The 25974-nt window shown below is 45.2% G+C and overlaps 1 protein-coding gene across 5 annotated transcripts in view; it reads right to left on the reverse strand.

Moving 5' to 3' along the window:
* The window catches only part of NHSL1 (NHS like 1), a 246822-nt gene extending 227486 nt beyond the window's left edge, over positions 1–19336 (reverse strand). For all 5 annotated transcript variants that reach the window (XM_045499794.1, XM_045499793.1, XM_045499791.1 and 2 more), the window contains exon 1: positions 18668–19336. In XM_045499794.1, coding sequence (XP_045355750.1) covers positions 18668–18950 — 283 coding nt within the window. In that variant the 5' untranslated portion in view covers positions 18951–19336. The remainder of the gene's footprint in view (positions 1–18667) is intronic.
* Positions 19337–25974: the final 6638 nt, after the last annotated feature.

A 25974-nucleotide genomic window follows, 5' to 3' on the forward strand; every position in this document is an offset into this window, starting at 1 on the left:
TAATGGGAGAAGCAAGGGAAATGAAAAGTCAAAGCTAACCCTTATGATCTGGTCTGATAGCTAGAAGAACAGTGGTATCCCCGACAGAACAGGGACGGGGGAGGAAGTGTGCAGGAAAGATGTTCTGTTTGAGAAGACAGACAGACACATAGAAAGTGTCCAGGGGCTCTAGACAAAGGGGGTGAAATGAATATAAGCATCAAATCTAGACCCCTTTCAAAGTCCCACTAAAACTGCAATAAACAAACTGTTTTCAAAAAGATGGGGAGAATGGGAGGAGAGGTAACAAGAAAATTTTTGGAAGCTGGAATAGGAAACAAGTTGAGCAGTACCTGACTTGAGACTTGATAAAGCCAATCCTAAACCAGCGTGGAGGAAAGCTAAGAACCTATTCAATTTACACTGCAGAGTTCTCAAAGTTCAGGCATGGGTCGTAACAAGTATTCTGGAAGTAGAGGTCAACTGATTTTCTTGGGAAAGGGGTAACAGTTAAAATAAGCATTGACTGAAGATTGCATCTGCAGTCTGAACACCACATCCCCCATCCCACTCGAAGCCACCAGTCACTGCCCCTCACACACCCTGGCAGAAGACTGGAAGTTCATTCTCAAAAGAGGTTAAAACAGAGGGTTTCTGGCTTGAGAATACAAGGCAGAGTCGAGAACCTACCAAAAGCAGAGGGATTAAGTAAACGGATGCACTGTGAATGCTAAGATACCCAGCCTTCTTTCCACAGTCTCTGGATAGCTGACAGCCAGGACTCACCCTCCAGCTAAGAAATTAACCAAGTTTTCTCTGGAGAATCTGACCAGCCTACAATGACCTAAGGTTACTGACAACAGGGATCCTGCACATAATCTGCCCACCCAACCAACAGGCTGCATCAAAACCCTCAGACCCTCAAAATGGCCTTTCATTCCCCTTATAAATGAGTAGACAACCAAAGACTACCAGACATCTCAGGAAAATCACTAAAATGAAATACAGAGAGACCAAAAAAGAAAAAAACAACTTGGAAGAAACACTGTTGAAGGTAAATAGCACTTATAAAACTTACGAATATTCTCAGAGATAAGAAGAGACAGTACATCAATGAATTAAGAGCAGGTGCTATACAAAGGAGAAATGAAATAGTAGAAATGAAAAGCTCAATAGGAGGGCTGCAAGAGAAAGAATAAGAAATATCGCAGAAAGGAAAACAAGACAATGAGATGGAAAAGCATAGAGAAAAGATAAAGGTGGAGGATCATTCCAGAAAATCTAACATCTGAAATTATAAAGAAGAGAGAAAATTAGGGAGAGGAAACTAAAAATTAATTCAAAAACTTCTTTCAAAACTAAAGCAAAAGATTTTCTAGATTCAAAGAGCTCATCAAGTATCCAACAATATTAATTAAAACACACACATTCACACCGAAGGACATCACTGAGATTTTGGAATGCTGAGATTAAAGAACTGACTCTAGGGGCGCCTGGGTGGCTCAGTCGGTTAAGCGGCCGACTTCAGCTCAGGTCATGATTTCGCGGTCTGTGAGTTCGAGCCCCGCGTCGGGCTCTGTGCTGACAGCTCAGAGCCTGGAGCCTGTTTCAGATTCTGTGTCTCCCTCTCTCTGACCCTCCCCCGTTCATGCTCTGTCTCTCTCTGTCTCAAAAATAAATAAACATAAAAAAAAAATTTTAAAGAACTGACTCTAAATCTTCTAGAGAGGAAAAGGAAGTTACACACAAAGGGTCAGGAATCAGGATGTCTTGAGCTTCTCTGCACCAACATTAGAAAACTAAAGACACCAAAAGAACTAAGAAAGCTATGTCTTCAAAACAGAAAATTTAAGTAACAGATTTTTAACTCAGGATTCCTTACCCAGCAAAACTATCAATCAAATGAGAAATAGCCTGTTGTACAGTATTTCTTAGGAAGCTACTGGAAGCAGAGCTCCACTGAAATGAAGGACTAAACCAAGAAGAAGGTGTTGCGGGAGACAGGCATCATGAGAGAAGAAGTCTCTAGAATAAGGAGAAAAGAGTGACAGTCATGCACCAGCCACAGAGAAATATCAACCTAGGTTAGAATCGATCCGAAAGCTCTGGGAGAAAAGCGTCTTCAAAAAAAAAAAGATAAAATTGATAGAATTCTTAAAGTAAAAAGAAAATACTGACAGGGTAGAGTTTGCAGTTGAGATAATAACACATAAAACACACACACACACACACACACACACACACACACACACACATCCCCAAAAGGGCCGGTATTTATGCCAGGGAAAACAAAAGGTATACAGTAAAGGAAAAGTAATCATGTCTGATGAAGGGCTCTGCTCTAAACAGCGTATGCTGTCTTAACGTCGTAAACATCGAAAGCTGAGCTACACAAAACCACAATATAAGTGTACGGTGGGGATATGGGGATGAGAGGTGAACGTGTATGGTGGGAGTCAGATGGAGGAGAAGGAAACCAAGCTAAAATTTCACCTTGAGAAGTCAACAGATAATACCTCAGACTACAAAGGAAAACATGAAATAGCAAACCGAGCTTGATGTTTAAAGATATAGAAGTATATTTCTCAAAAATCAGCTAAAAACTTTAAATGACTATCCATGACCTTTGGTTCTCCACTCTAGTCAACCTACACTGCTCATTTCCATGGCCTGAAGCCAGCTCATCATCGAGGGAAAGGTTTACAGTATGAAATGAGTCACCATAAATCTTCTACAGCCACTAGGGAAAAGTCAAAGCAGGTAGTTTAACTGTCCCATAGCAGTGACCTCTTAGTCTGTCCATGCTAAAGACAATACATGACCTTTCAAAGTGCTGTAGTAACCATTAGTCAATGAATAATTTTATCACGGCCTCCTCCTTATGAGTTTCTTTCCCCTCAATAGCTATACTTCTGATCACTCACCATTCAACAATAAAACTTAAAAATTAAAGTATTTAACTATCATCTCTAACCAGGAAAATAAAAACCACCATATATGAAAAGCATACTTCAGCTTGGTCTAGATCCACAATGCTACCTGAGAGCTAACATGATCTATTGCTAACAGGAAATGGGGGGGGGGGGGGGGGGGGGGGGGGGGGGGGGGGCGGGGGGGGGGGAGAGGAACTGAACAAAAGAGACACAATAGGTAATTCAGAACACTTTCCAATTCTTTCTAAAACAGATATGACCATGGCTCACCTTAACATACTCCATTATGACTGTCAAAAGATAAAGGACCCAGCAGAGTAAAAACATTTCTAGATTTCTCCCATTACCTCTTCTCCATTAGCCCAAATAATCAAGAAAAAAAAATGAATAACCAAATATGCCACTATGATTAGAATACAGTAAAAACTGTATATTTCTTAATTATGCTAAACATTAAATTTTAGCTGTTCATATGTTTTCAGTGAGAAAGCCTGAGGAATGTGCAAAGTGATTTCTCAGTGGGGAAATATTTAACTAGGGGGAAAAAAAAAGACTATTGTTATTTGGTCCTGCCCCATTAATATAAACAGACACTTACGCAGCTAAGATTTAAGTAACTAGAACCGTTTCCCAGACTCAGCATTTTTTACCTCCCCTTCCCTTTCTCTCTTCGTTTTTATAGCTACAAAGAAAACTGTCCAGATTCATTTCTGGCTACAGAAATGGGGAAATCCAGCTCCATAGAACACAATCATTGGACAGTGTTCTAAAAGTTCTTCACTGAATTTTTTTCAAAGTTCAAGCTAAAAAACAGAAGTTCATTTTCACCTTGGAAATCGAACTTGAAAGAAAAATGTGACCTCCCAGAATTTAATTCCTTCCAAGGAACTCCCTCAAGAACATAAATTGTTCAGACATAGCCACTTGGGGAAAACATTTTCAAGTCATGTTTGATATGTGAAGCTACATGGGACTTGACAGGAATAATTTTTAACAAGCTCAAGTCTGTCTTTTCTTTACATGTTCAACACGAATTAAAAACATGTACTTTACCAAAAGCTCGCTGGATTCTATAAACAATTCAGATCCTTTTACAGAGAATGCACAAGGGAAGTGGAAAGGATCTGTAATGCTTTGCATGTTGTTTGCTTAAAAAAAAAACAAAAAAACAAAAAACCCACAATCTTTGAATAGAAATCAAATGTAAATGCATGCCCATATAAAACAGAGGTAAGTAAAAGAAAAAAAAAATGAAGTGGGCTTTTCAAACTGACAAAACTGACTGTTACCCATTTAAACACTCCTAAAAAAAATTTATTTATTTATTTTTTCCACGTTTTTATTTATTTTTGGGACAGAGAGAGACAGAGCATGAACGGGGGAGGGGCAGAGAGAGAGGGAGACACAGAATCGGAAACAGGCTCCAGGCTCTGAGCCATCAACCCAGAGCCCGACGCGGGGCTCGAACTCACGGACCGCGAGATCGTGACCTGGCTGAAGTCGGGCGCTTAACCGACTGCGCCACCCAGGCGCCCCAAAAAAATTTTAAAAGAGCCAGTACAAGCAGCCTCTTACAAACAGATATGAAAGTTCTGTATATACCTGCCAATTGCCCTACATGACCCTGCAGGCCACTGGTGGTTTACCTTCCCTTCAGCTGGCCTGGAGCTCCTACCTGGAATGAACATCCACAGCCAACATTCTGGCTGAGTACAGGGTCTAAAGTGCTCAGTCCCATGCACCCACACTCCCTGGAAACTCTCCTATCCCCTGCTTCCCAAGCTTTACATGCACATGTCCTGCTATCGTAAAATCATGAGGTCTATCTCCCCCTAAAAAAAGGAATTTGGAAGCCTGATCTAAGTCACTCATGTTACGGAGGAAGCCAGGGTCACACAGCTTAGGGAAGGGGTTGGGAGGACAGAAAACTGTGATCCTGCATCCTGGCTGTCATTTCTAATCCATTTTGCCATAGAAAATTCTTCCATGATGATTAGGCCCTCAGCGCAGCAGGTCTGGGTATCGCTATTTCAGGAAGAACAGATTTTGGGGGGTGCTGCCCTGTGCCTGGTTATGCTTTACAAGCATGGTTAGTAAGAGGAAATGTATTTGTAGGTTTAAAATAACTTACAAATTAACTTTTGTAACTTGACAAGTTTCTAAACTACAGATTACATGTGTAATAAAACCAACTCATTGGAACTCAACAAACCAAAACCCCTAACTTGATTTTATCTGATCTCAATTTGAAAAGAGGAAAATAGTATCAAAACGAACTGATATCAGAGATGTAACCAACACACCATTTTTAGAGAACATGCTGAATAAACTGAATCCAATATTCTAGACTCTCAGAACTGAATTATCAAGATGCCCAAAACAATGATCTTAACTCTCACATTAAGTCCAATTATCAAACCTAGCCATCAGCTATCCAGAAAACTCATTTAACCACAGCACACGCACACTCATTAGGAAATTTTAAGAGTTCGATCAAATAATTAAGTCCAAGCCTTTATTCCAATGTCTTAACTTTATGTTTAGATTTTAATACACTCAGAAAAAAAAGGTAAAAAAATAGTTTTAAAAAATAGTAAGAGGCAGTCCAAAGTACCAATTAATATTTATTGTTCATTATGGGCTAGGCACTGTTCTAAATATGTCATTTTATCTGTACAACCATTAGTATGGTGCCAATTTTACAGAGACAAAAAATATTAAGCACAGAGAGGTTACGTAATTTACTCCGGGTCACACAGCTGGTAAATCTTATCTCTTAACCGCTATGCTCTGCTGCCTTTTATCAAACTGCTATAATTATCTCTCATTTCTCCAAACTACAATGGATTATACTACACTAACAGCTACTTTGTGGGCAGATTATTAACTAAGGAAGTAATCCATGGAAAAGCTGCATTATATCAGGTAGAGCAAAGTAGAATTCAGCTACCAGCAACACAACGCCAACCACTCAGTACGTTCACACTGGTATATTTTTCTGATGTTTATTCAATGTGTATGTCCCATCCACAATTAAGATTTCCCATGTCTGCCTAAGGTTTTCCTAGTTACGTCTTCTAGGAGACACTAAAATATCAAAATGGGGGTTTTATATAATCAGTATTTAGAGAGAATAATCCTCTCTTCTCAGATTTTGTTTAGAAAGTATGTCCCTACCCTGTGATTGTGGTGAGTCACCTCCCTGCTCTCTGGATGTTGTTTAAAGTTCCTAGGGAAAGGGAAATCAGAGAGGCTGCCTTCAACCCTGAGGATGAGGAACAAACCCAGGGGCTGGGATACTCATCTCTAAATACTCATCTCCCGCTAGCCAGCATGCCTCTAACGCACAAATCGGCAGGGAGCCAAAGATTCTTAAAGCAAAACTCTCATTGTTGCACAGTAACGAAGCATTAGTTCATAAACCCATAGTGTCCTGGACCATATGGTCCAGCTTCTAGAGGAGCCTCTGGGGACTCAGCTTTGGCAGCCCCAGTCGCAGCCCTCGAACCAGCACAGGCAGCAGGTCTCCGAGCTGACTCACCTCCCTGGCTCTGCAGACTGCTGAGCCTATCCCCACGGACTCTGATTTAGGAGGTCTGGTGTGGGGCCAAGATTTTGCATTTCTAGCAAATTCCTAGGAGATGCTCATGCTGCTGACCCAGGAATTACAACTTCAGAACTGCTGATTTAAGTTCAATTCTTGGCTGGTGCCACCAGAAAGCACCACATAGCTGAAGGTATTCGCCATCAACGGAGGCAAATGTTCTAGAGAGTGGAGGGAAGGCCAGCCAGTCTCATCCTATCCTCCATCCCTAACAAGTAAACTAAGGAAACCTTGAGGTACAGGCTTGAGAGAGTACTTTACAATGTTACAACATTTAAACATGGCAAGCTTGGGGAGAGAAGGGAAAGAGAATAGTCTCCTCTAATAGAGCAAATAAAAATAAGCCAGACATTGAGTGGTGCCAGGGTGGCTCAGTTGGTTAAGCATCCAACTTGTGATGTCGGCTCAGGTCATGATCTCACAGCTTGTGAGTTCGAGCCCTGCATCGGGCTCTTTGCTGACAGCTCAGAGCCTGGAACCTGCTTCGGGACTCTCTGTCTCTTCTCTCTGCCCCTCCCCCACCTGTGCTCTGTCTCTTTCTCAAAAATAAATAAACATTAAAAGAAGAAAAACAGAATAAAATAGAAAATACTGATCAACTCAGCCCACCTCATTAATTTTTCGATATTAAAATGAACTTAAAAATTCACAAAAACAGAGTTGCAATCATTCACATAAAGTGTTAACACAGAACTCACCTATGCCATATTTTGTCTCTACCCCTTAGCAGTTGTATGGCCTTGGGCAAACTACTTTACCTCTCTGTAGCCACTCAGTAAAATCAGTAAAATGGGGGTGGTACTATGTATCTCCTCCAGTTTTTATGAGGATTAAATGAAACTGGCACATAGTAAGTATCCTATAAATGTTAGCTATAAATGTTATCCCATAAATGTTCATATGAATTATTTTTATTGAGCAGACCTTGCAATTTGCAAGCAATATATTTAGATTATGTAAAATACATTAATGGCCCTCAAAGACATTTCTCGCACTTCCATCATGCCTTCATTCCCTGCCATTATTACCATGGGTGAATTTGCTCAGTCCCTCGATGTTTCTATAGACTACTAATTTTTCAACAGAACCACCCAACATTTAGAATAAAAGGAATAAGTTTAATCACCATCTTCCCACAAAACAAGAGCCAAAGTTGCAGCACGAGATAGTTGACAGATCGTTGTTTTTTAATCTTGTCGAGCGAAATCTAAACAGACACGTATGTTGCAAGGGCAGGCACCAGCCAAGGTGAGAAACCTAGAGACAGATGTCTGATTAAAGTCTTGGTAAAGCGGGAGGGGAAATGGGTTATCTGTTTCTTAAAGGAAAAAGAGAAATGTAACTTCTCTTTAAAAAACAAAGCAACATAATTCGTTAGCAAACAGGCATACTACTCAGCTAAAGAACCAATAAGGAGAGGACACAACCAACCATCTTTTGACTCAATGATCTGTTTGCTGTTAGGATACAGAGAACTGTCACTGGGGGTCAACAACCTTAGTTACAAAATAGGGTTAATTCTTCCAGAAGATAGGGATGGCATCAGAGGCTTAGCAATCTACTGGGCTGATAGAATTCCAGCACACCTCCTCCTGGATGCTACCTTATGAGTGCAATTTACGAGCTCACAAATAACACAGAGAAGAATCCCTAGGGAGCCCCAGAAGATAACAAACCTCTGTCCACTTGATAACTCTTGTGTAAACAGACTTCAGAAAACCGCAAAAGGACTTCACTTGGGAGCCCACACAAAATAAGAAGCTGTCAGAGAGATGCACCCTAATGCCTCTCCTCTTTAAAACAGTCTCTGGATGTCTATGACCTGGGGAAAATTCTCACAATGTAAGCTAAGTTTTAAAAAATCAGGACACAAAACTACTTATAGAGAATGATGCCCTATGTTCCATTAAAAAATGTTATCTGTTGCTATATTTAGATATAGAGCCAGTCATATAGATATATTAGCAAAAACAAAAAAACAAACAGGAATTGGACACTCTCTGGGTTGTGATACTTTTTCTTCTTTACATACTCTGCATTTTACAGGTTTGACCTTTATGGTGAATATACACTAATCTTACAATCAAAACTATTTTATGACCTACTTCCTAAAAGTTAAGGCTTTTTAATGTACTTTTACTTACACAAAACTTACATCATAGGTTGTGTTATGTTTCTGAGGCTACACCCATGAATAATGTGTAATTAGTCATTTCTGTATTAATTCAGTGCAAACCTTTCGTCTTAAGCAGGTTAACAAACAGGAAAAAAAATGACTCAAATGACCACAGTTGCTTCCTCCACATGTACGTCATGTCACTCTGTCACTCAGTGAAATTAAAATCCCAAACAGACTTCATGATCAGATGCATGTATTTAGCCAATGAAAACACTATCTCAGAGTAAAACATTCACACCAAAATTCAAATGCAGCCCTATAGTGGTAAGAGTCCCCTCCCAAGCCAGGAAGTAATTCACATTCAGCTTGCAGGATATCCAGATAGAAGGCAGAAAATGCCCACTTTTAAATAGACTCAACCTACACTGTGTTGTTACAGACATTTAACACAAGTCCCTCCTCCTTTTTCCTTTCTTAATAAAGGAAAAGATTAATCATCTCTTGGGAAGCTCCTATTTAAAATATACCTAAAATGAAAGCATTGGCAATAAAAAAAAAAATTAAGACCCTAAATTAACACTCTATTTCAATGTTAATTAATCTAATTTTTACCAAATGATTTGCATTTTTGGACCAAAAAAAATGCAACTTCACAAATAGAAAAAAGAAACTGGCTAAGAGACATACAGAAAAATAGTGAAAATAATCACTTTGAATTATGTATATGAATAAAGAAGAACAGGATAATCCTGAAGTTATGTGTATGGCAAATGGAAGGAAAATAACATTAAATAATATTTTTATATTTGCATGAAGAAACTGGAAGGACAAGGAGAAACTAATAAAAGTGATTATTCTAGTGGGGGTGGGGGGAGATAGCAAAGCAGATAGGGGACAGAAGCAGGAGACTTCATTGCACAGCTTTTTGGATCTGTTTTTTCCAACAATGTAGATATATTGTTCAATAAATGAAATGAAAACTGATGCTAAGATGCTCGGGGCTGCATCATGATTTTCCGGCAAACTCAGGCCTCACCTAACGTAGAGGTAAAGAGCACTGGCTGTGGAGTCAGGCTGCCTGGAGCTTCTGAACATGCCACAGGCTAAGCCAATGGGTATGACTGGGGGGGGGGGGGGGGGGGAGGCAATGCCCTTGCCTCAGTGATGGTCACAGCGGCCAGGCCATGAGCTGGGAAACCACAGTGCTCCTCAGCAGTAGCTCTCAGATGCCAAGAGAATGAGGCATACACAGCATAGCATCTGCTTAGTTCAACTTCCTTTGCTACACACGGTCTCTGAGCCCTCAGAACGTCTCATTAGACCCCTAATACTGTCACACAGAAAGCCCCCATTCGATTTTACCGTGTGCTACTGCAATTTAAACCAGCCCAATACCACGTAGTCCTCTATAATACTGCTGATAACATCTTGACCAGCTTTTATTTTCAATTTTTTTAATGTCTATTTGCTTTTTTTAAATATGAAATTTATTGTCAAATTGTTTATTTACTTTTGAGAGAGAGAGACAGAGACAGAGAGCACACACGAGCAAGCGGGGAGGGGCAGAGAGAGACGGAGACACAGAATCTGAACAGGTTCCAGGCTCCGGGCTCTGAGCTGTGAGCATAGAGCCCCACTCGGGGCTCAAGCTCACGAAACGAACCGTGAGATCATGATCTGAGCCGAAGGCAGACGCTTAACCGACTGAGCCACCCAGGTGCTCCTTGACCAGCTTTTAAAATCAGAAAGGGAGCTGGGAATAGAGGAAAATATAACAGAGGACATCCCTGCAGGAATAACCTGAAACAGTTGTCTGTCCTCCCAGAGCAAGATGTTGCTTTTCTGCATGCAAGGAAGTTTCTTGTAAAACAAATCAGAAGAATAAGTCAAAATAAAGCATTACTAAAAAAAGAAAACTCCACCAACCCACCAGGAAAAAAAATCGTCCAGATTTATATTTCTTTCCAGAAGGTTTATATTTCTTTTCTAGAACTTAATTTTTAAACAAAATATGCTCTGAACATTTCAAATCAGTATTTTACATGTGTGGCTTCGCCTCTTGTCCACATGCTTACAGGAAGGTCTTCTGAGTTAGATATATTCTAAAAATCCAACTTAAATTGGCAATTAGGACTTCAGAACAGACTTTCTTTTAGAAACAATGTCACAAATAAAGGTGAACTTTACTCCTGAATATTTTTTTTATTTTTTCTTAATATTTACTTTTGAGAGAGAGAGAGAGACAGTGTGAGCAGAGGAAGAGCAGAGAGAGAGAGAGAGACACAGAATCTGAGCAGACTCCAGGCTCTGAGCGGTCAGCACAGAGCCCGACACGGGGCTCAAACCCACAGCCTACGAGATCACAGCCTGAGCCGAAGTCAGACGCTTAACTGACTGAGCCACCCAGGGGCCCCTATTCCGTACTATTTAGTTACGCATCTGCTCATCCACGCGAGACTGTAAAGTACCTGTCTTATTCATCTTTGAATCCCCATAACTTAGCACTAGTACAATATCCCAAGATACATCTCCCGATTGGACGAACATCCTGCCGCCCTCCACGGACAAGACTCCTAACACACAACAGAGACCGGTGTTTCCAAAACCTGGTTAATCAGAATCACCTGGGGGTACTTGTCAGCCAGGCGTGTTCCTGGCCTCACCCCAGACCTGATGACTCAAAATCTCCAGAATCGCGGGGAATCTGTTTTTAAACAAGGCCCTGGTGTGTGTGATGACTCAGAAAGTGTGGGAAACACGAGATGAATGAAATAGTGCTAACATGTGCTCCGAGTTCCAGGATGCCCAAGGAAAGCCGAGGTGTGAGCCGAGCCTCCGGGGCTCTGGGTGGGAGCATGAAATCAAGTAGCAGCAGGCTGGGCAACTGAGGTAAAGGGGAGTTCCTCCAGCTAGGAAACCAAGTGGGAGCTGAGCGGGTGTGCAGCTCCTACAATAGGAGGAAATGAGGGTGAAGAGGGCTCCGAGAAAGAGGACATACACACAAAGGCCCGGAGAGAAAGGCTTGCTCTTCCGAGCCTCCTGTAAAGCAGAGGGAAGCAACAGCCCTTCACACATTGCTGTCAGGAACCATGGACGCTTTCAGATCCCCGGGCAGAACACTCCGGTTTTTCAATCAGAAGGTCGCTTTTGTTTTGTTGTTTTAATGTTTATTTGTTTTTGAGAGAGAGAGAGAGAGAGAGAGAGAATGAATCCCCAGCAGCCTCCAACACTGAGTGCAGAGCCGGACGTGGGGCTCGATCCCACGACCTGAGCTAAAATCCAGAGTCGGTCGCTAAACCATCTGAGCCACCCGGGCGCGGCCAGATCAGAAGTGCTTTCGTGTTCATCACCGACACCCGCTGTCCCCTACTTTGGGCAGCTTTCACCACGCAGGCTCCAGCTGAGCAGCCTCACAGGGGTCGGCCAGGGTAACAGGCGCACATCCGTGCACACACAGATGCTAACTCGGCCTTCTCAGTCATCTGCACAACAGGAAATGTTAAATACACGTTAGCGACACGCCAGGAGCTGTGAGAAGTGGCTTAGATGCGGGTCTCAAATTTCTTAGCCATCTACTGAGAGGTTTCAAAACAAAAAGATGAGGAAAAAGGAAAAGACCAAAAGACATGGGGCTTACTCCCTCAGATATGTGCCAGGACTTCGCCACATCTTCTTGGGGTCGGTTTTCCTCATCTGAGTGCACAATGTCATGCGTCCAAGAGAGACAGCACCGCAGGATTTCAAGAGGGACAAGCCTGCCGTAGTTCAAACCCCAGCTCCCTCGCTTACTAGCTGTGGACGGGGGGTCAACAAATGACTTGTGCCTTAGCTGCATCACCTGTCAAACAGACACAATAACAGTATGCACCTCCTAGAGCTGTTGTACACACAGTAGAACCCCCTCACCCGCGGTTCCGCTCTCCACGGGTTCGGTTGCTCGCCGTGGCCGCAGTTCAGAAGCGGGCAATCGTCCTTCTGACATATCTTCAGAGGGTCAACGGCAGCCTAACACGATGTCAGAAAAAAACATAGTATGCACAGGGTTTGGTACCATCCAGGGTTTCAGGCCCCCACTGGGGGTCCTGGAAGGTCCCCCCACCGCAGATAAAAGGAGACTCCCGTATTAAAGAGTCTGGCCTAGAGTAGCTGTTGGCGTTAGCAGGCAATACAAAGTCACCAGAAAGCCCGATACCAATAAGTTGGGATTGCACTCCTACAACCGCATTGATATTAGTAACGTCATTTTTTACTTGAGGGATGCTAAATGCTTTGACAGACTTGTCATTTGGTCCACAAGGAAAGGGACTGAGGCTGGGACCCCCAGGGCCTTTTCTCAGAAGAGCCCTCCCTCAAAAACAGAAGCTCCCTCTCTTCTGCTACATTTGTCTAAGGCATTGCTACGATGCTCCTTCCGAGAAGTGCCGACCACAAAGGTAACATGTGAAGGCAAGATTACCATCATCACCATCCTGTTGATTCTGAACTTCAAATCCTGCAGAACTAACCTATCCCAGGGTAAAAGCCAATTTGAGGAGAAATTAGATAAAAAAAAAAAAAAAATCACTAGGTGCCTAGCTAGGTATAAAGCATTATACCTAAAACTTATTTTTTTAAAAGACATTACAATGACAGCCCAAGGAAAGCACTGCATCATTTTTTTTTCTGAATTTTCTTCCAAAATATTAAAAAACTCAAATATTTCTCTCATTAAAAAAAAATTTATTTGCTAGTCTCAATGCAGAAGAAATTTTAATATTGGGTTTTCCTCTTATATAGAGCGAAATTAGATTATTGCTAGAATCACGTTTCAAACCTAAACGTAGGTAGCTTTTTGAACCAGGTAATTGTATTATAACCAAGAGTCAATGAGTAAATTGATGTTTTGGCTTAAACAGGACACTTTCACAATTACAAAAATAAATAACTCTCTTGTAGAAACCTGACATATGGCAAATGCATTTAAACTACAAGTCTCCTTCCACAATGATGTTAGCACTTTTTAAAGATGAGGAGGAAGCCGTGACCCCTAACCCCTCAAGACATCAAGCTCCATGCACTCCATGTGGGTCAAATATGATTAGAAAGAGTCCCTATAGTCATGAAGAGTTTATTTCAGACACACACACACACAAATGTTTAAATCCCTAATCATAAGAATCAGAGAGGGATTATCATCGATCAGTGATATTTGCAAGTCACTACTGATCAGTGATATTATACTAATATCAGCAAATAGTAACCCCTCATTAGAATCACAAAATGCCAAGGTAGAGGTTATTTTAGGCAAAGTCTCTATTTAAGGAAACTAATGCCTGGAGGTGTTGAATAAATTAATCGGAATCTGCCACTAGAAAATGGCAGCATGAAGTCACATTCCAGTCTCCCAATTCTCAATCCAGTGAGACCTCCTGTCCATTTCAGGGCTCCTCAAAGCGCGCTAAGCACACGGTGGCATTGGTTACACATTCCGAAGCTCTGGCTCAGTAAGGCTCGGGAAGGATCTGGAAATCCGTAACTTTAACGAGAGTTTTAGACAATTCTCAGTGTCAGGCAAGCACAGAAAACACTGCGTTACTTCATACAGCCTCCTTAACCGGAGGCGCAGCCTGACTGCCTAGCTACTGTCAGTTTCTGTCAATACATTCAGGGGCCCTCCAGGGATTAGAGGGGGGTGGAAACCACATTCCGACGCCAACACCCTCCCTAGCATGTGGTATGTTTCAATGAAAGCAAGTCTTAAGCCAGTTTCACCAGAAATACAAACATTTTATCAGCAGGCAGGCAGACACAAATAGAACCACACTACCTGTTCTTAGAAGGGCAGTGAAGCCTCCACTCTCTGCCTTTAGAATTCTGACAGGCACCTGCATAGAAGGCTAATTCTGAGGAAGAAAGACATTCTGACATCAGGACAGCCAACCCTCTGGTTGGGACAGTCTGCTGTGATGTAGGACAATGCAGCTAGACATCTAGAGCACCATCCAGCAGTGTTAGGCTATAGCATCTGTCTAACACAGGCACTGCAAACTCACATCTTCTTCATGTAAAGACAGTGCCTATAAAAATCTTTCTGCCAGCCAACTATCTTCAACACCACTCATCTCTCCTATAAAAATTGTATACCTTTGGCTTAGGTCATGATCTCTCAGTTTGTGAGTACGAGCCCCGTTGTTGGGCTCTGTGCTGACCGCTCAGAGCCTGGAGCCTGCTTCAGATTCTGTGTCTTCCTCTCTCTCTGCCCCACCCCTGCTTGTACTCTGTCTCTGTCTCTCTCTCTCTCTCTCTAAGTAAACATTAAAAAAAGAAAGAAACAAATCACATAGGGCTTGAAAGAATGAAACAGGCTATGAGGTTGCGTGCCTACTGATTTCTGCAAAGTTTGTTTTGACTGTTTACAGACCGGAGAGATAACTATCCACATTTCTAGCTATTAATATTTTCTTTAAATCTTTTTTTTTTTATGTTTATTGAGAGAGAGAGCACAGGGGCAGGGGTGCCCACAAGTGTGGGAGGGGCAGAGAGAGGGGGCAGGAGAGAATCCCAAGCAGCCTCTGCACTGTCAGCCCAGAGCCAGCTGGATACGGGACTCAAAATCACGAACTGCAAGATGATAACGTGAGCGGAAACCAAGATTCCAATACTGAACCGACTGAGCCACCCAGGCACCCCTACTATTGCTATTTTCAATTAAGCACTTATTTTGTCAGCATAATTAATGAAGTTTGGCTTCTAGGGAAAGGAGCATACTAGTGCTTCAGCGCAAAACCTTAAAAAGATAAGAGTTTACTTTTTCATTTGTTTTTAAAGTTGTCTGTCTTGTTCATGTAGATTTGGAGCCATGAGTATTATAGTCCCTCCTGACGGTTCTTCTCAACAGTGAGCACTAAGAAACCAAGTATTGGTTCCGTTCAAATATCTACTGAGCTATTCCATTCCAGGCACTGTTCTGAGCTTTTGAAAAAAACAAAGATGCAGCCACCCTTGACCTCAAGCAGCTTGCTGTCTAGCAAAGGGGAGCAGAAGTGAATACACAATTTCAGCCCATGCTGGTAAATGTGGGGATAAAGAGATACACTGGAGGCCCATAATGGATGCTGTTGGGAGCACTCCTTCCAACTGGGGATGTCGGGACAACATTACGGGAGTCTTTAAAGATCGGTAGGGGGGCGCCTGGGTGGCGCAGTCGGTTAAGCGTCCGACTTCAGCCGGGTCACGATCTTGCAGTCCGTGAGTTCGAGCCCCGCGTCGGGCTCTGGGCTGATGGCTCAGAGCCTGGAGCCTGTTTCCGATTCTGTGTCTCCCTCTCTCTCTGCCCCTCCCCCGTTCATGCTCTGTCTTTCTCTGTCCCAAAAATAAATTTAAAAAAAGTTGAAAAAAAAATAAAGATCGGTAGGAGAAAAAATAATGTACGAACTCTCCAACTTACGACAAAAAGTTATTTGGGGTAACTACCTGTGAGATTTCGAGGAACGGCAAACCTGATGATTTATTTCTTAGAATCATTGCCCACAGCACTAAAATGCTGTTTCCGTATTACAAAGATAAAGTCCCCATGTTTTTGAAACAGCTGCACTCGTGCCTTTTATTATGGCAGAGACCCATGAGGCAAGGCAATATGCAGCATCTCCCCCTGCAGCTCAGGCTTCTGGTAAACTCTTTAGTTCTGTTACTTGTTCCTTGGGAGAGTTGTTAAAAGGGTTATCTGACAAGAAGGATGAAATTAACAGTCACAGTTATCCTTTGGACTGTTTGTGGAATGTATCTAAACTTTGTTCCTATTTCCCACGTGACCCTAAAAGGAAGGGATATATGTTGTGGGACCAGCAAGTGAGCCAAACAGAAGGTCTGGGCTCCAGGCCTGGCTGTGCTATGAGCCCACCACACAATTAAAGTGAATCACTTCACCTCTCAGGCTCTATCTCCTCCCTCGTTAAGTTAATGAAGTAGATGGCCTTCACAGTCAACTCCAAGTCTAAAAGTCTACGTGCCCATTCTAATGGAGTACGTTATTCGGAAGACCTGCCTAAAATGGTACCAAAATGATTTCAAAATGTAGCTTTCACTTTAGGAACAAATTTGAGGCATTTTTTTAAAACCTAATAGAAGTTAAGTAAAACGAATACATAGGTGTTTCACTGCTCTTTACCAATAAAAAAAATTAAATGTGTGAAGGTGAGAAACCAAAAACTAATGTCTTTACAGTTCAGCTTTCTTCTCTATACATACACTTCCATGCTCACACATAATTACATTCCATAAAAGCCTTCTTTCTCCGTCATAAAAAAAAAAAAAAAAAAAAAAAAAATGATGAGCCAGGTTTTCTGGTATAAAATCAAAGCCATTTAAGGTTCAAACAAACTTATGAAAAGTTTTTAAGAGAGTTATTTCAGTCGCTAATTAGGACAATTTTAGTTAATTTAGGGCACTTGGGCAGTTTCAGCTTTGAATATTAGCTGATTGGTGCATAGGCACACAAAGAGTAATGGTTAAATGCAAAACAAAACTAGCAAAAGGAGGAGTTCTTGACCGTCAGGGAGGTTTTTCTTGTTCTTTAATTCCCACAATAGATCAGTTCACCTAGCAGTCAGATCTGCCCCATCACATCATTCCTCATGGGTGAAATTCTCATTCACCCACACAGTCACTCCACACAAAAAAGACATAGAAGCAATGAGGCATGATGAGACTCCGCTAGGACAGTATATCCGGATGCAAGAGGTCATTATTCACAGTAAATAGATAGATTCCGTCCAACAACTTGATGAGACCACCTTGATTTTTTTCCCCCTCATTTGGGGGGTTGGGGGAGGGGGAAAGCTCTCCCCAGTTGGGAACTGTCCACAACTTAAAAGGATCTGACAACACAGTGAAAGAGATGTAAAATGTAAAGTCATCACATGATAACTTCACAACGTGGAGGAAGACGTGCAGCAACAATACGTGAACACTTCCGGTTTTAAGGTAATTAAAGCATAGCCAAGTTCTTCCAGCAAGGGGAAAAAATGGAAAACCAGCTATTTGAGACGGTGTATGAAGTGACGGTGAGAGAGACAGTATTTCATCCAGAGCTGTGGAAATCTAGGCTCGTGTTCACCAACACCTCCCCTCATAGCCTGCAATCCATCAACGAGCTCCAATTTATTCTTTACACTTAGGATTATGACCAAGTCCATGTACTAAAAGGGGAGAAACCACACAAATATCACACTGAAAGTTTCTCTGCTTTGGGCCAGCAGGAAATTCCAGTTACTTCATTCACTGGGGCTAGTTAAGCTGCTGAAATGAAACCGGTGCTTGGAGAGATCACTACGTCAGGACACAGACTTGATTTTCAGGATTGGAGGAGGTCAGGCAAGGATGAATGGGATTCAGTCTAAACTCAGGGTCAAGGTCCTTTGAATCACAAAGGGCTCGTGGGGGTGGGAAGGCAAAATGGCCCGAGCACACACACACACACACAGGCGCACACACACACCCCTTCACTCAAAGTCTGCATACTTTGATTTGTAGGTAAGAGCGCCGGTACGCGGTAGGCAGAGAGGCGACCAGCAGCCCCAGCGCTCACTCAGATCCCCTGAGGTTGTTACAGGGCCTGCCGGAGTCTCCAGGACTGTAATCATTCTATATCCATACCTATATTGCACCCTGACTTCTCGTATAGGCTACCTTCCCCTGACCCTTTCCCACGACCTTGGCTCCTCCTCTGTCTACAGCGCCCCCGGGTCTCCTCTCTGCCTCCCACACACACAGAGAGAAGCACCGGGCAGGGGGACGGGCCAGCCCGATTCCCACACTCCGCGCCCACTCGTCCAGAGACCAAGAACCTCCCGGAATCCGAGAGTCTGAGGGCGCCGCACCGGCTGCCACCTGCAGCCGTGCCCACCCGAGAAGCCGACCCTCGAAGGACGCGAGGGGTCGGGGGCTCCGCGCCGCGGCCCGAGAGCCGACCCGGGGCCGCCAGGGGGCGGGAGAGAGCAGCTGGCCCGGCACCTCCCCACCTCGTTCCCCTCCCCCGACCCGCCGGCCACTCACGGATTTTCACTCGGCGGTGGTCTAGGCGCGCGGCGGCGGCGTGCAGGGCGTCGAGGCGGCGGTGCAGCGCGGCGGTGCGGCGGCCCAGCGCGGCCGCCTGGCCCTCGAGCTCGCCGAAGATGTCCCCCGCGCAGCGCGACAGGTCGGCGAGCTGCGCCAGCAGGCAGACCAGGGCGTGCGAGCTGACCTGCTCCAGCGAGCGGAAGAGCGGCGCGCCCGCGGCCCCGGCCGCCTCGGGCCGGCGCAGCCGCGCGGGCTCCACGGTCCTCTGGTGGAAGGGCATGGCGAGGGGCGGGGGGCCCGGGTTCGCGGCGCCGCGGGCCGCCCGGGGCGAGCGCAGCCCTCAGTCCACCCCCCGTCGGCGCGGGGCGCGAGTGCGCATCCAACACAAAGGAAAGTCCGGGCAGCGGCGGGGCGCCGAGGGGCTGCCCCGGTGGCTCCTGCCGCGGGGAGGAGGCGAGGCGGGCAGGAAGGACCGACCGACGGACGCGCGGGCGGCCGGGCGGGCGGGGGAGCCCGGGCGGCCGCGGGGAAGGGCTCCGGAGGGTCGCAGCCGCGGCTGCCTGGGGCCCGGCCGCGTCCTCCCACCGCCGGGGTGCGCGGGGCCGCGCGGCGAAAGGAAGTTCAAGGAGCAGCTCCTGGGCGCGGGGCGCGGTGGCCACGGCGGCGAGTGGAGACGGGAGTCCCGCTCAAGTTTGCAGGGAGGCAGGAAAGAGCCGGCGGCTCCTTCCCTCCCTCCCGATTGGAGAGGGAGGAGGAAGCGGGGGAAGTGCCGCCGACACCGGGCGCGAGGGAGGGGAGGCGAAAGAAAGGAAAGGGGGAGGAGAAAAGGGCCGGCCCGGGGAACCACCTGCGGCTCTCGCGGCCGCCGCGCCCAGCGCCTGAGGGGAGGCGGCGGCCCCGCGCCCCAGCGGGGCTCGCCGCGGCAGCCCGGGGCGCACGGTCCGGGGGCTCCCAGCTCGCCGCCCCGCTTCCCTCCAAAGCCCACGGGCGTTTGGGCAGAGCCCTCGCCCGCCCCCGGGGCCCGGCGCGGGGAGGGGTGGAGCGCAGCGCGGGCGCCGCGGAGGCGGAGGCGCCGGGGACGGCGCGGCGAACCCCGCTCGGGCTGCTCACCTGCGCTCCGGCCCGCGGCGGCCGTGAGTCAGGCGCGCCCCGCCGCGCGAGGAACGCCCGGGGCCTCCGAGGGTCCCCCGGGCTCTCCCAGCCCCACCTTGGAAGTCGGCCAAGGCTTCTGGCGGCTTGGGTGGACCCGAAGGAGAACATCATTAAATCGCACAGTGGCCAGGGGGTTCTGTAGCCGACTAGGAGTCCGAGTCCCCATCCGATAAAACCTCTGAGGACCTCTTTTCTGAAGGGCTTCGAGGGAGCTTTTCTTAGCAAATTGGCTCTCTCTCTCCTCCCACCGGAAAGGTTCTTGGCTGGGAGTTTCTCCTCCCAAGCCTGGGGGTAGGGAGATTGGGGAGTAGCAGAAGGGGACCAGAACCTGGAAACCTGAATTCGGTGCCTGGAAGATGCTTAAACTAACTGCTATTGACGCGATGATCGGGGGACAGCCCCCTAACTCAGACCTTAGGGTTAGAAGTATTTGAAGAGACTGAGGCCAGATTCCCAAAGCTAAAATCCTACTGGTCTCATCGCGACGTTTGCCCAGAAAAGGAATCTAGGTTCTTGGGTTTCTGCCCCCCCCCCAACTGACCCACACTGCTGTGCTGTCGGGTTGCAGTTTGGGAACCAGTCTATCAAAGCTGTGCTTGCTGACTGTACTGCAAAGTGGATTCTTCTCTCAGGGAGACACGAGGAATGCAAGACAGGCAAGCCTGAGAGAGCAACTTGAGATAAAAATTTAGTAGGCAGAAATGTCTTGGGGTCTTTCCCTGGTCGTACAGCAGACCGTCTTTCACAATAGGAGCGAACAACAGTCTCCTGATCACCCACTCTGACCACCCTCAGGGTTGTTAGGAGGCAAAAAGGAACTACTGCTCTCAGTGACAAAATGGCCTTGAATCCATGAAGCACTGTATAAACGGCAGGTACAGGATAAAGGTGTGCGGTTTCCTCAAGAAGTGTTTGTCGGGTGCCTGTTGAGGCATTGGCTAGAGATGCGGTAATGTGCACAACTAGCTGCATCCCTGCTATCATGAGGCTCCCCGTCTAGTGGACCACAAACAACATTTCAAAGTCATATACCATATAGTTCACCTACCTAAAGTGATATATAGTTCACCTACCTAAAGTTCAGGGGCACCTGGGTGGCTCAGTCGGTTAAGCTTCTGACTTCGGCTCAGCTCATGATCTCACGGTCCAGGTCCATGAGTTCGAGCCCCGCATCGGGCTCTGTGCTGACAGCTCGGAGCCTGGAGCCTGTTTTGAATTCTGTGTCTCCGTCTCTCTCTGCCTCTCCCCCGCTCACACTCTGTCTCTCAAAAATAAAAATATTTAAAAAAATTTTTAAGTGTACAATTCCGTGTTTTTTAAAATATATTCCCAGTGTTACGCAAACATCATCACAAAATCAAATTTAGAACAATTTCTAAATTGTTCTCAGTCGAGTTAAGTGGCAGACTTTGGCTTTGGTCATGATCTCTCGGTTCGTGAGTTTGAGCCCCACATTGGGCCCTGTGCTGTCAGCACTGAGCCCACTGTGGATCCTCTGTCCCCCTGTCTCTGCCCCTCCTGCCCTCTCAAAAATAAACATTTAAAAAAAAAAACAATTTAATCACCCCTTCATTCTCCCCCTCCCAAACAGTTCTCTTTAGCACTCACTCATCTTTGTTTCTATGTATTTGCCTCTTCTGAACATTTTGTATAAAGGAAATCATAAAATATGTGCCGTGTTGTGTCTGCTCTTGCTTAGCGTATGTTTCAAAGCTCATCCATGTTGTACCATATATCAGAACTTCGATTCTTTTTTATGGATGAGTAATATTCCATTGTATGGATGTTCCACATTTTGTTGACTCGTTCATCCATTGAGGGGCATTTGGGTTTCCACTTTTTGGCCATTATGAATACTGCTGTGAACATTCACGTACAAGCTTTTGTGTGCATACGTTTTCAGTTCTGACAAAAACATACCTAGGATTAGAACTGCTGCATCCTGTGGTGACTATGTTTAACTTTCTGAAGAACAGCCAGACCATTTTCCAAAGCAGCTGCACCGTTTTACATTCCCACCAGCAGTGTATGAGGGTTCCACTTTCTCCACATCCTGACCAACACTTTTCATTATGTGTCTTTTCCATCATAGCCATCCTAACAGTTGTGAAGTGGTATCTCCTTGTGGTTTTGACTGAGATTTCCCTGAGAGCTAATGATTTTGACATCTTTTCGTGTGCTTTGTGGCCACTTGTTTAAGGAAATAACTTCCATCTGGAGAAGTGGCTGTTCAGATCTGTTGCCCATTTTTAAATTGGGTTGTTGTCTTTTTGTCATTAAGATGTAATAGGTCTTGGGGCGCCTGGGTGGCTCAGTCGATTGAGCATCCAACTTCGGCTCAGGTCATGATCTTGCAGTCTATGAGTTCGAGTCCCATGTCGGGCTCTGTGCTGACAGCTCAGAGCCTGGAGCCTGCTTTGGATTCTGTGTCTTCCTCTCTGCTCCTCCCCCACTCATGCTCTCTCTCTCTCTCTCTCTCTCTCTCTGTCAAAAATAAATAAAACATTTTTAAAAATTTATAAAAAAAGATGTAATAGGTCTTTATGTAGTCTAGATACATGTTGTCTATCATGCATAACCTTTACTTCTCCAATAGTCTTGTGGTTAAACGTTCTTTATGTGTTCGTCCTCATCCCTTGAACTTGTTTCTTAGTCTGGAAAGATGTAGTTTAACCACATAAACTAATATAAAAGGAGCAAGGACATGTTTATAAATTTGTAAACCTGAGGCAACATGACTAGATTTTTTTTTTTTTTTATCAAATGATTTCACTGCTCCAGAAGCTGAACTGAAACTCTATACGTTACCAGAACATCGAATAAATAGGATTCATGGAAAGTATCCATAAGAGCAACTTAAGTTCTATTGCCTACTGTCCCACTAAGAATCCATTCTAGGATGATAGTTCTTCCTCTTCACCTGAATGACAGTCCCATAACTATTCTGTTCTCTCGGGTAATAGGAAATCCTACTGTTATTCTAGGAGATAAGACATGATCTCAATTCAGTAATTAAAATTACTTGCCCCATTCCCCAGCAGGGACTTTCTCTGGGCAGAAGTCTGGGCATGGGGCCTTGGGCCTCTCCATCTCACCCTATCCCGGCCAGCTTGCGGACAGCGATATGGAGAGGGATTCATGGAGGGGCAGGGAAGTTTGTACTAGACCAGCGCTCTGATGAAAGGGCACCACACCCTCTGGGCCTGGTGGATATGTGCATTTTCTGTGAACACTTCCGTGGCCCCTTCCTGGGAAGGCCTAACCATTATTTCCTGAAATAAGGTAATGAATTCTCTTGAACTGCCTATTCGACCTCAGTCTTGGTTTTCCTTCAGTCCACTCCACACAGACTCTTGCCACTGGGGTCCTATGAACCCTCTAGTGGGACCCTTTAGGCAGAATCCCTTTTAAAATGACCCCAGGCTGATCCCCTACTGTGGACCCTACATACCAGGCATATCTACAAGGTTCATGGTTAAAAGGTAGAACATTCACCAGCCAGGCAGAGCCCTCTCTCTACTCTGCTGCCATAGAATGTAGAAATATCGTCAGGTGGAAGTCTAGCACCCACCCACTGTTGGCCAGCAACATGTGCCAAGCGCTCAGAGGTCCCAAGGAACCCCTCCTCACTGGGCTTGGTATTAGATGCCAATGTCCTTGTCCACTGTGGAGGAGGAGGAGGAGGGAAGAGAAGGCAGAACTCCCAGTGCAGCTCTATCCAAACAAAATCTCCCCAATCTTCAGCCACCTCACTCTCAGACCCTCTGTATGAATGAGAATGTGGCCACCCCTCCACCATTTGCTTTGAGATTTCCACATTGTGCTCTTCATCACAAATCATTCTGGCATCCAGTATCTGTCTTTTCCTGGTGCATCAGTCACAACTTGCCATTTAACATTCTGGAAGGTAAGAGAACAAAACATTATGCTAATTTATCCCAAGAAGAATTGAATGCCAGCTACTAAAGGGAGGTGGGAAAAGAAAACAGTTTGGAAGAGAAGAGGTTTGGTGTGACCTGCCTTTAGAGTGTCTGATGGGCAGGAAAAGATCTGAGGGGGGAATCCACAGAGGAATTGGGGGCCGCGGAGGTGACGCTTAACAGTCATGAGAAGAGATGTCCCAAGAGCTGATAGGTGAGTGTAAGGAGCCATGAACAGAGAGGCAAGGTCCAAGTGAGGGAAAGCCCCCGGCCAGAGGGCAAGAGAGGAAAGAAGCATTGAAGGAAACAGGGAAGGAGGAGATCTGAGGGGTGATTCACCAATGCGAAGGGTAGAGGGGCATAAGGGTGGAAATGCGAGGGAGGTGTTTCTGGCAACCCCCAAAAGACTGATTACGTCATGACAGTAAGGACAAAAGCCAGATCTCAGGCATATGAATAGAGAGGGTATACATGTGATAGAACTAGAAATTTCATGGAGAAAACTGCCTGAAGAGAAGCTCAAAAACTGGTTAGATGAAGCAGTATTATTAATATATATATATATATATATATATATATATATATATATATATATCCCCTCACAGTGGTACTTGAAAACCAGATATGGCTGAAACTGCTTACTCTGTTGGGCCATCCTTCCTCTTTCTGCCGACAGGACTTAACTTGTTTACCAGTATGTCCAGCCTCTTGACATCAGTCATAATTTATCTAGCCCTTTCTGTGTTGACAGTGATTAGTCAGGTGTGGCCCAGTTCTAAGCCAACGAGTTGTAAAGAGAATCAGGAGGCTTCAGCAAATATTTACCTCCCTAATGAGAGGAGGTGGAGAGGAGAAAGGCCGTCTCATTCTCATCTCTGGTCAGACCCCTGCCTTGCTGCCTTTGGATGCACTCGAGTGAGGATGGGGTGTTTGGAGCTATGGCAGGATCTTGAGACCAGGAGGGGCAGACCAGAAGAATCAAAGCCATCGTGCAGATACTGAGCTTACCCCACAAGGATGACTACACGTGCTCGTAACGTAGAAATCCCTGTGGTCCGGGGATCAGGAGCATTAATTAGCATTGCCTGGGGGTTTGCAAGAAATACAGACTCTCAGGGCCCACCCCAGGCCAACTAAATGAAGATCTATATTTTAACAAGTTCCCCCAGTGATTCAGATGTATTTTACAGTTTGAGAAGCACTAGCTTAAACTTCTATTGGATGGGTTTTTCTGTTACTTACGGTTGGATACATAGGAATTTATAAGGTGAAGAAGGAAGTCATCAAAGGATTGAAGATTCTGAAGAGATTTAGATGGATATGGAAAGATGAGACCAAGAATAAAAGTGAAGTTGCCCCATGGCCCGGGTCTCAGTAAAGACAGCAAACTCATGTTTGCAGTGGATGTAATAGGCAATGGTGAGGAGTTTCTTAGCAACTCAACAAGTGGTGAATACAGGACCTACCAGAGGAGGGCTCAGGGAAGTTGGACAGCTTGGGTAAGGAGTGGACCCCATGTACACAGATCTACCCTCTGCGCCCTAAAACCCCGGAACAGAGATGGATGGCTCCAGATCAACGTAGTGTGAACATTGGCCAAGTAGCATGGGGCTGGGGTGGCCAAGGTAATGGCGAGGGTCATCGTCAAAAGGCTGACTATGGAGTACAAGGTGGATTAAACAGTGTAAGTAAATGACCTAAATACAACAGCAAAGCTTCACATGCAATCTGGGGAAGGCCCGAGAGAATGTTCAGTGGTTATGAAGGAGTAGAAGAAAAAATATGCAAGAGCATGGTGACTAGAAGGAGGGGCACCAGGGGCACCCGGGTGGCTCAGTCAGTTGAGTGTATGACTTCGGCTCAGGTCACGATCTTGTGGTTCGTGGGTTCAAGCCCCACGTCGGGCTCTGTGCTGACAGCTCAGAGCCTAGAGCCTGCTTTGGATTCTGTATCTCCCTCTCTCTCTGCCTCCCCCTCACATGCACTCTCTCTCTCTTTCTCAAAAATAAAAATAAAACATTAAGAAGGAGGGGCACCAAATTTGAAATCTCAGAGATTAAGCAATGACTTATGATTATGTGAATTTAAAATAGAAATGTTCTTGGGGCACCAGGGTGGCCCAGTCAGTTAAGTGTCTGACTTTGGCTCAGGTCATGATCTCATGGTTTGTGGGTTCAAGCCCCACGTCGGGCTCTGTGCTGCCAGCTCAGAGCCTGGAACCTGCTTCGATTC

Source organism: Leopardus geoffroyi, chromosome B2, assembly GCF_018350155.1.
Source record: "Leopardus geoffroyi isolate Oge1 chromosome B2, O.geoffroyi_Oge1_pat1.0, whole genome shotgun sequence".
Lineage (NCBI taxonomy): Eukaryota > Metazoa > Chordata > Mammalia > Carnivora > Felidae > Leopardus > Leopardus geoffroyi.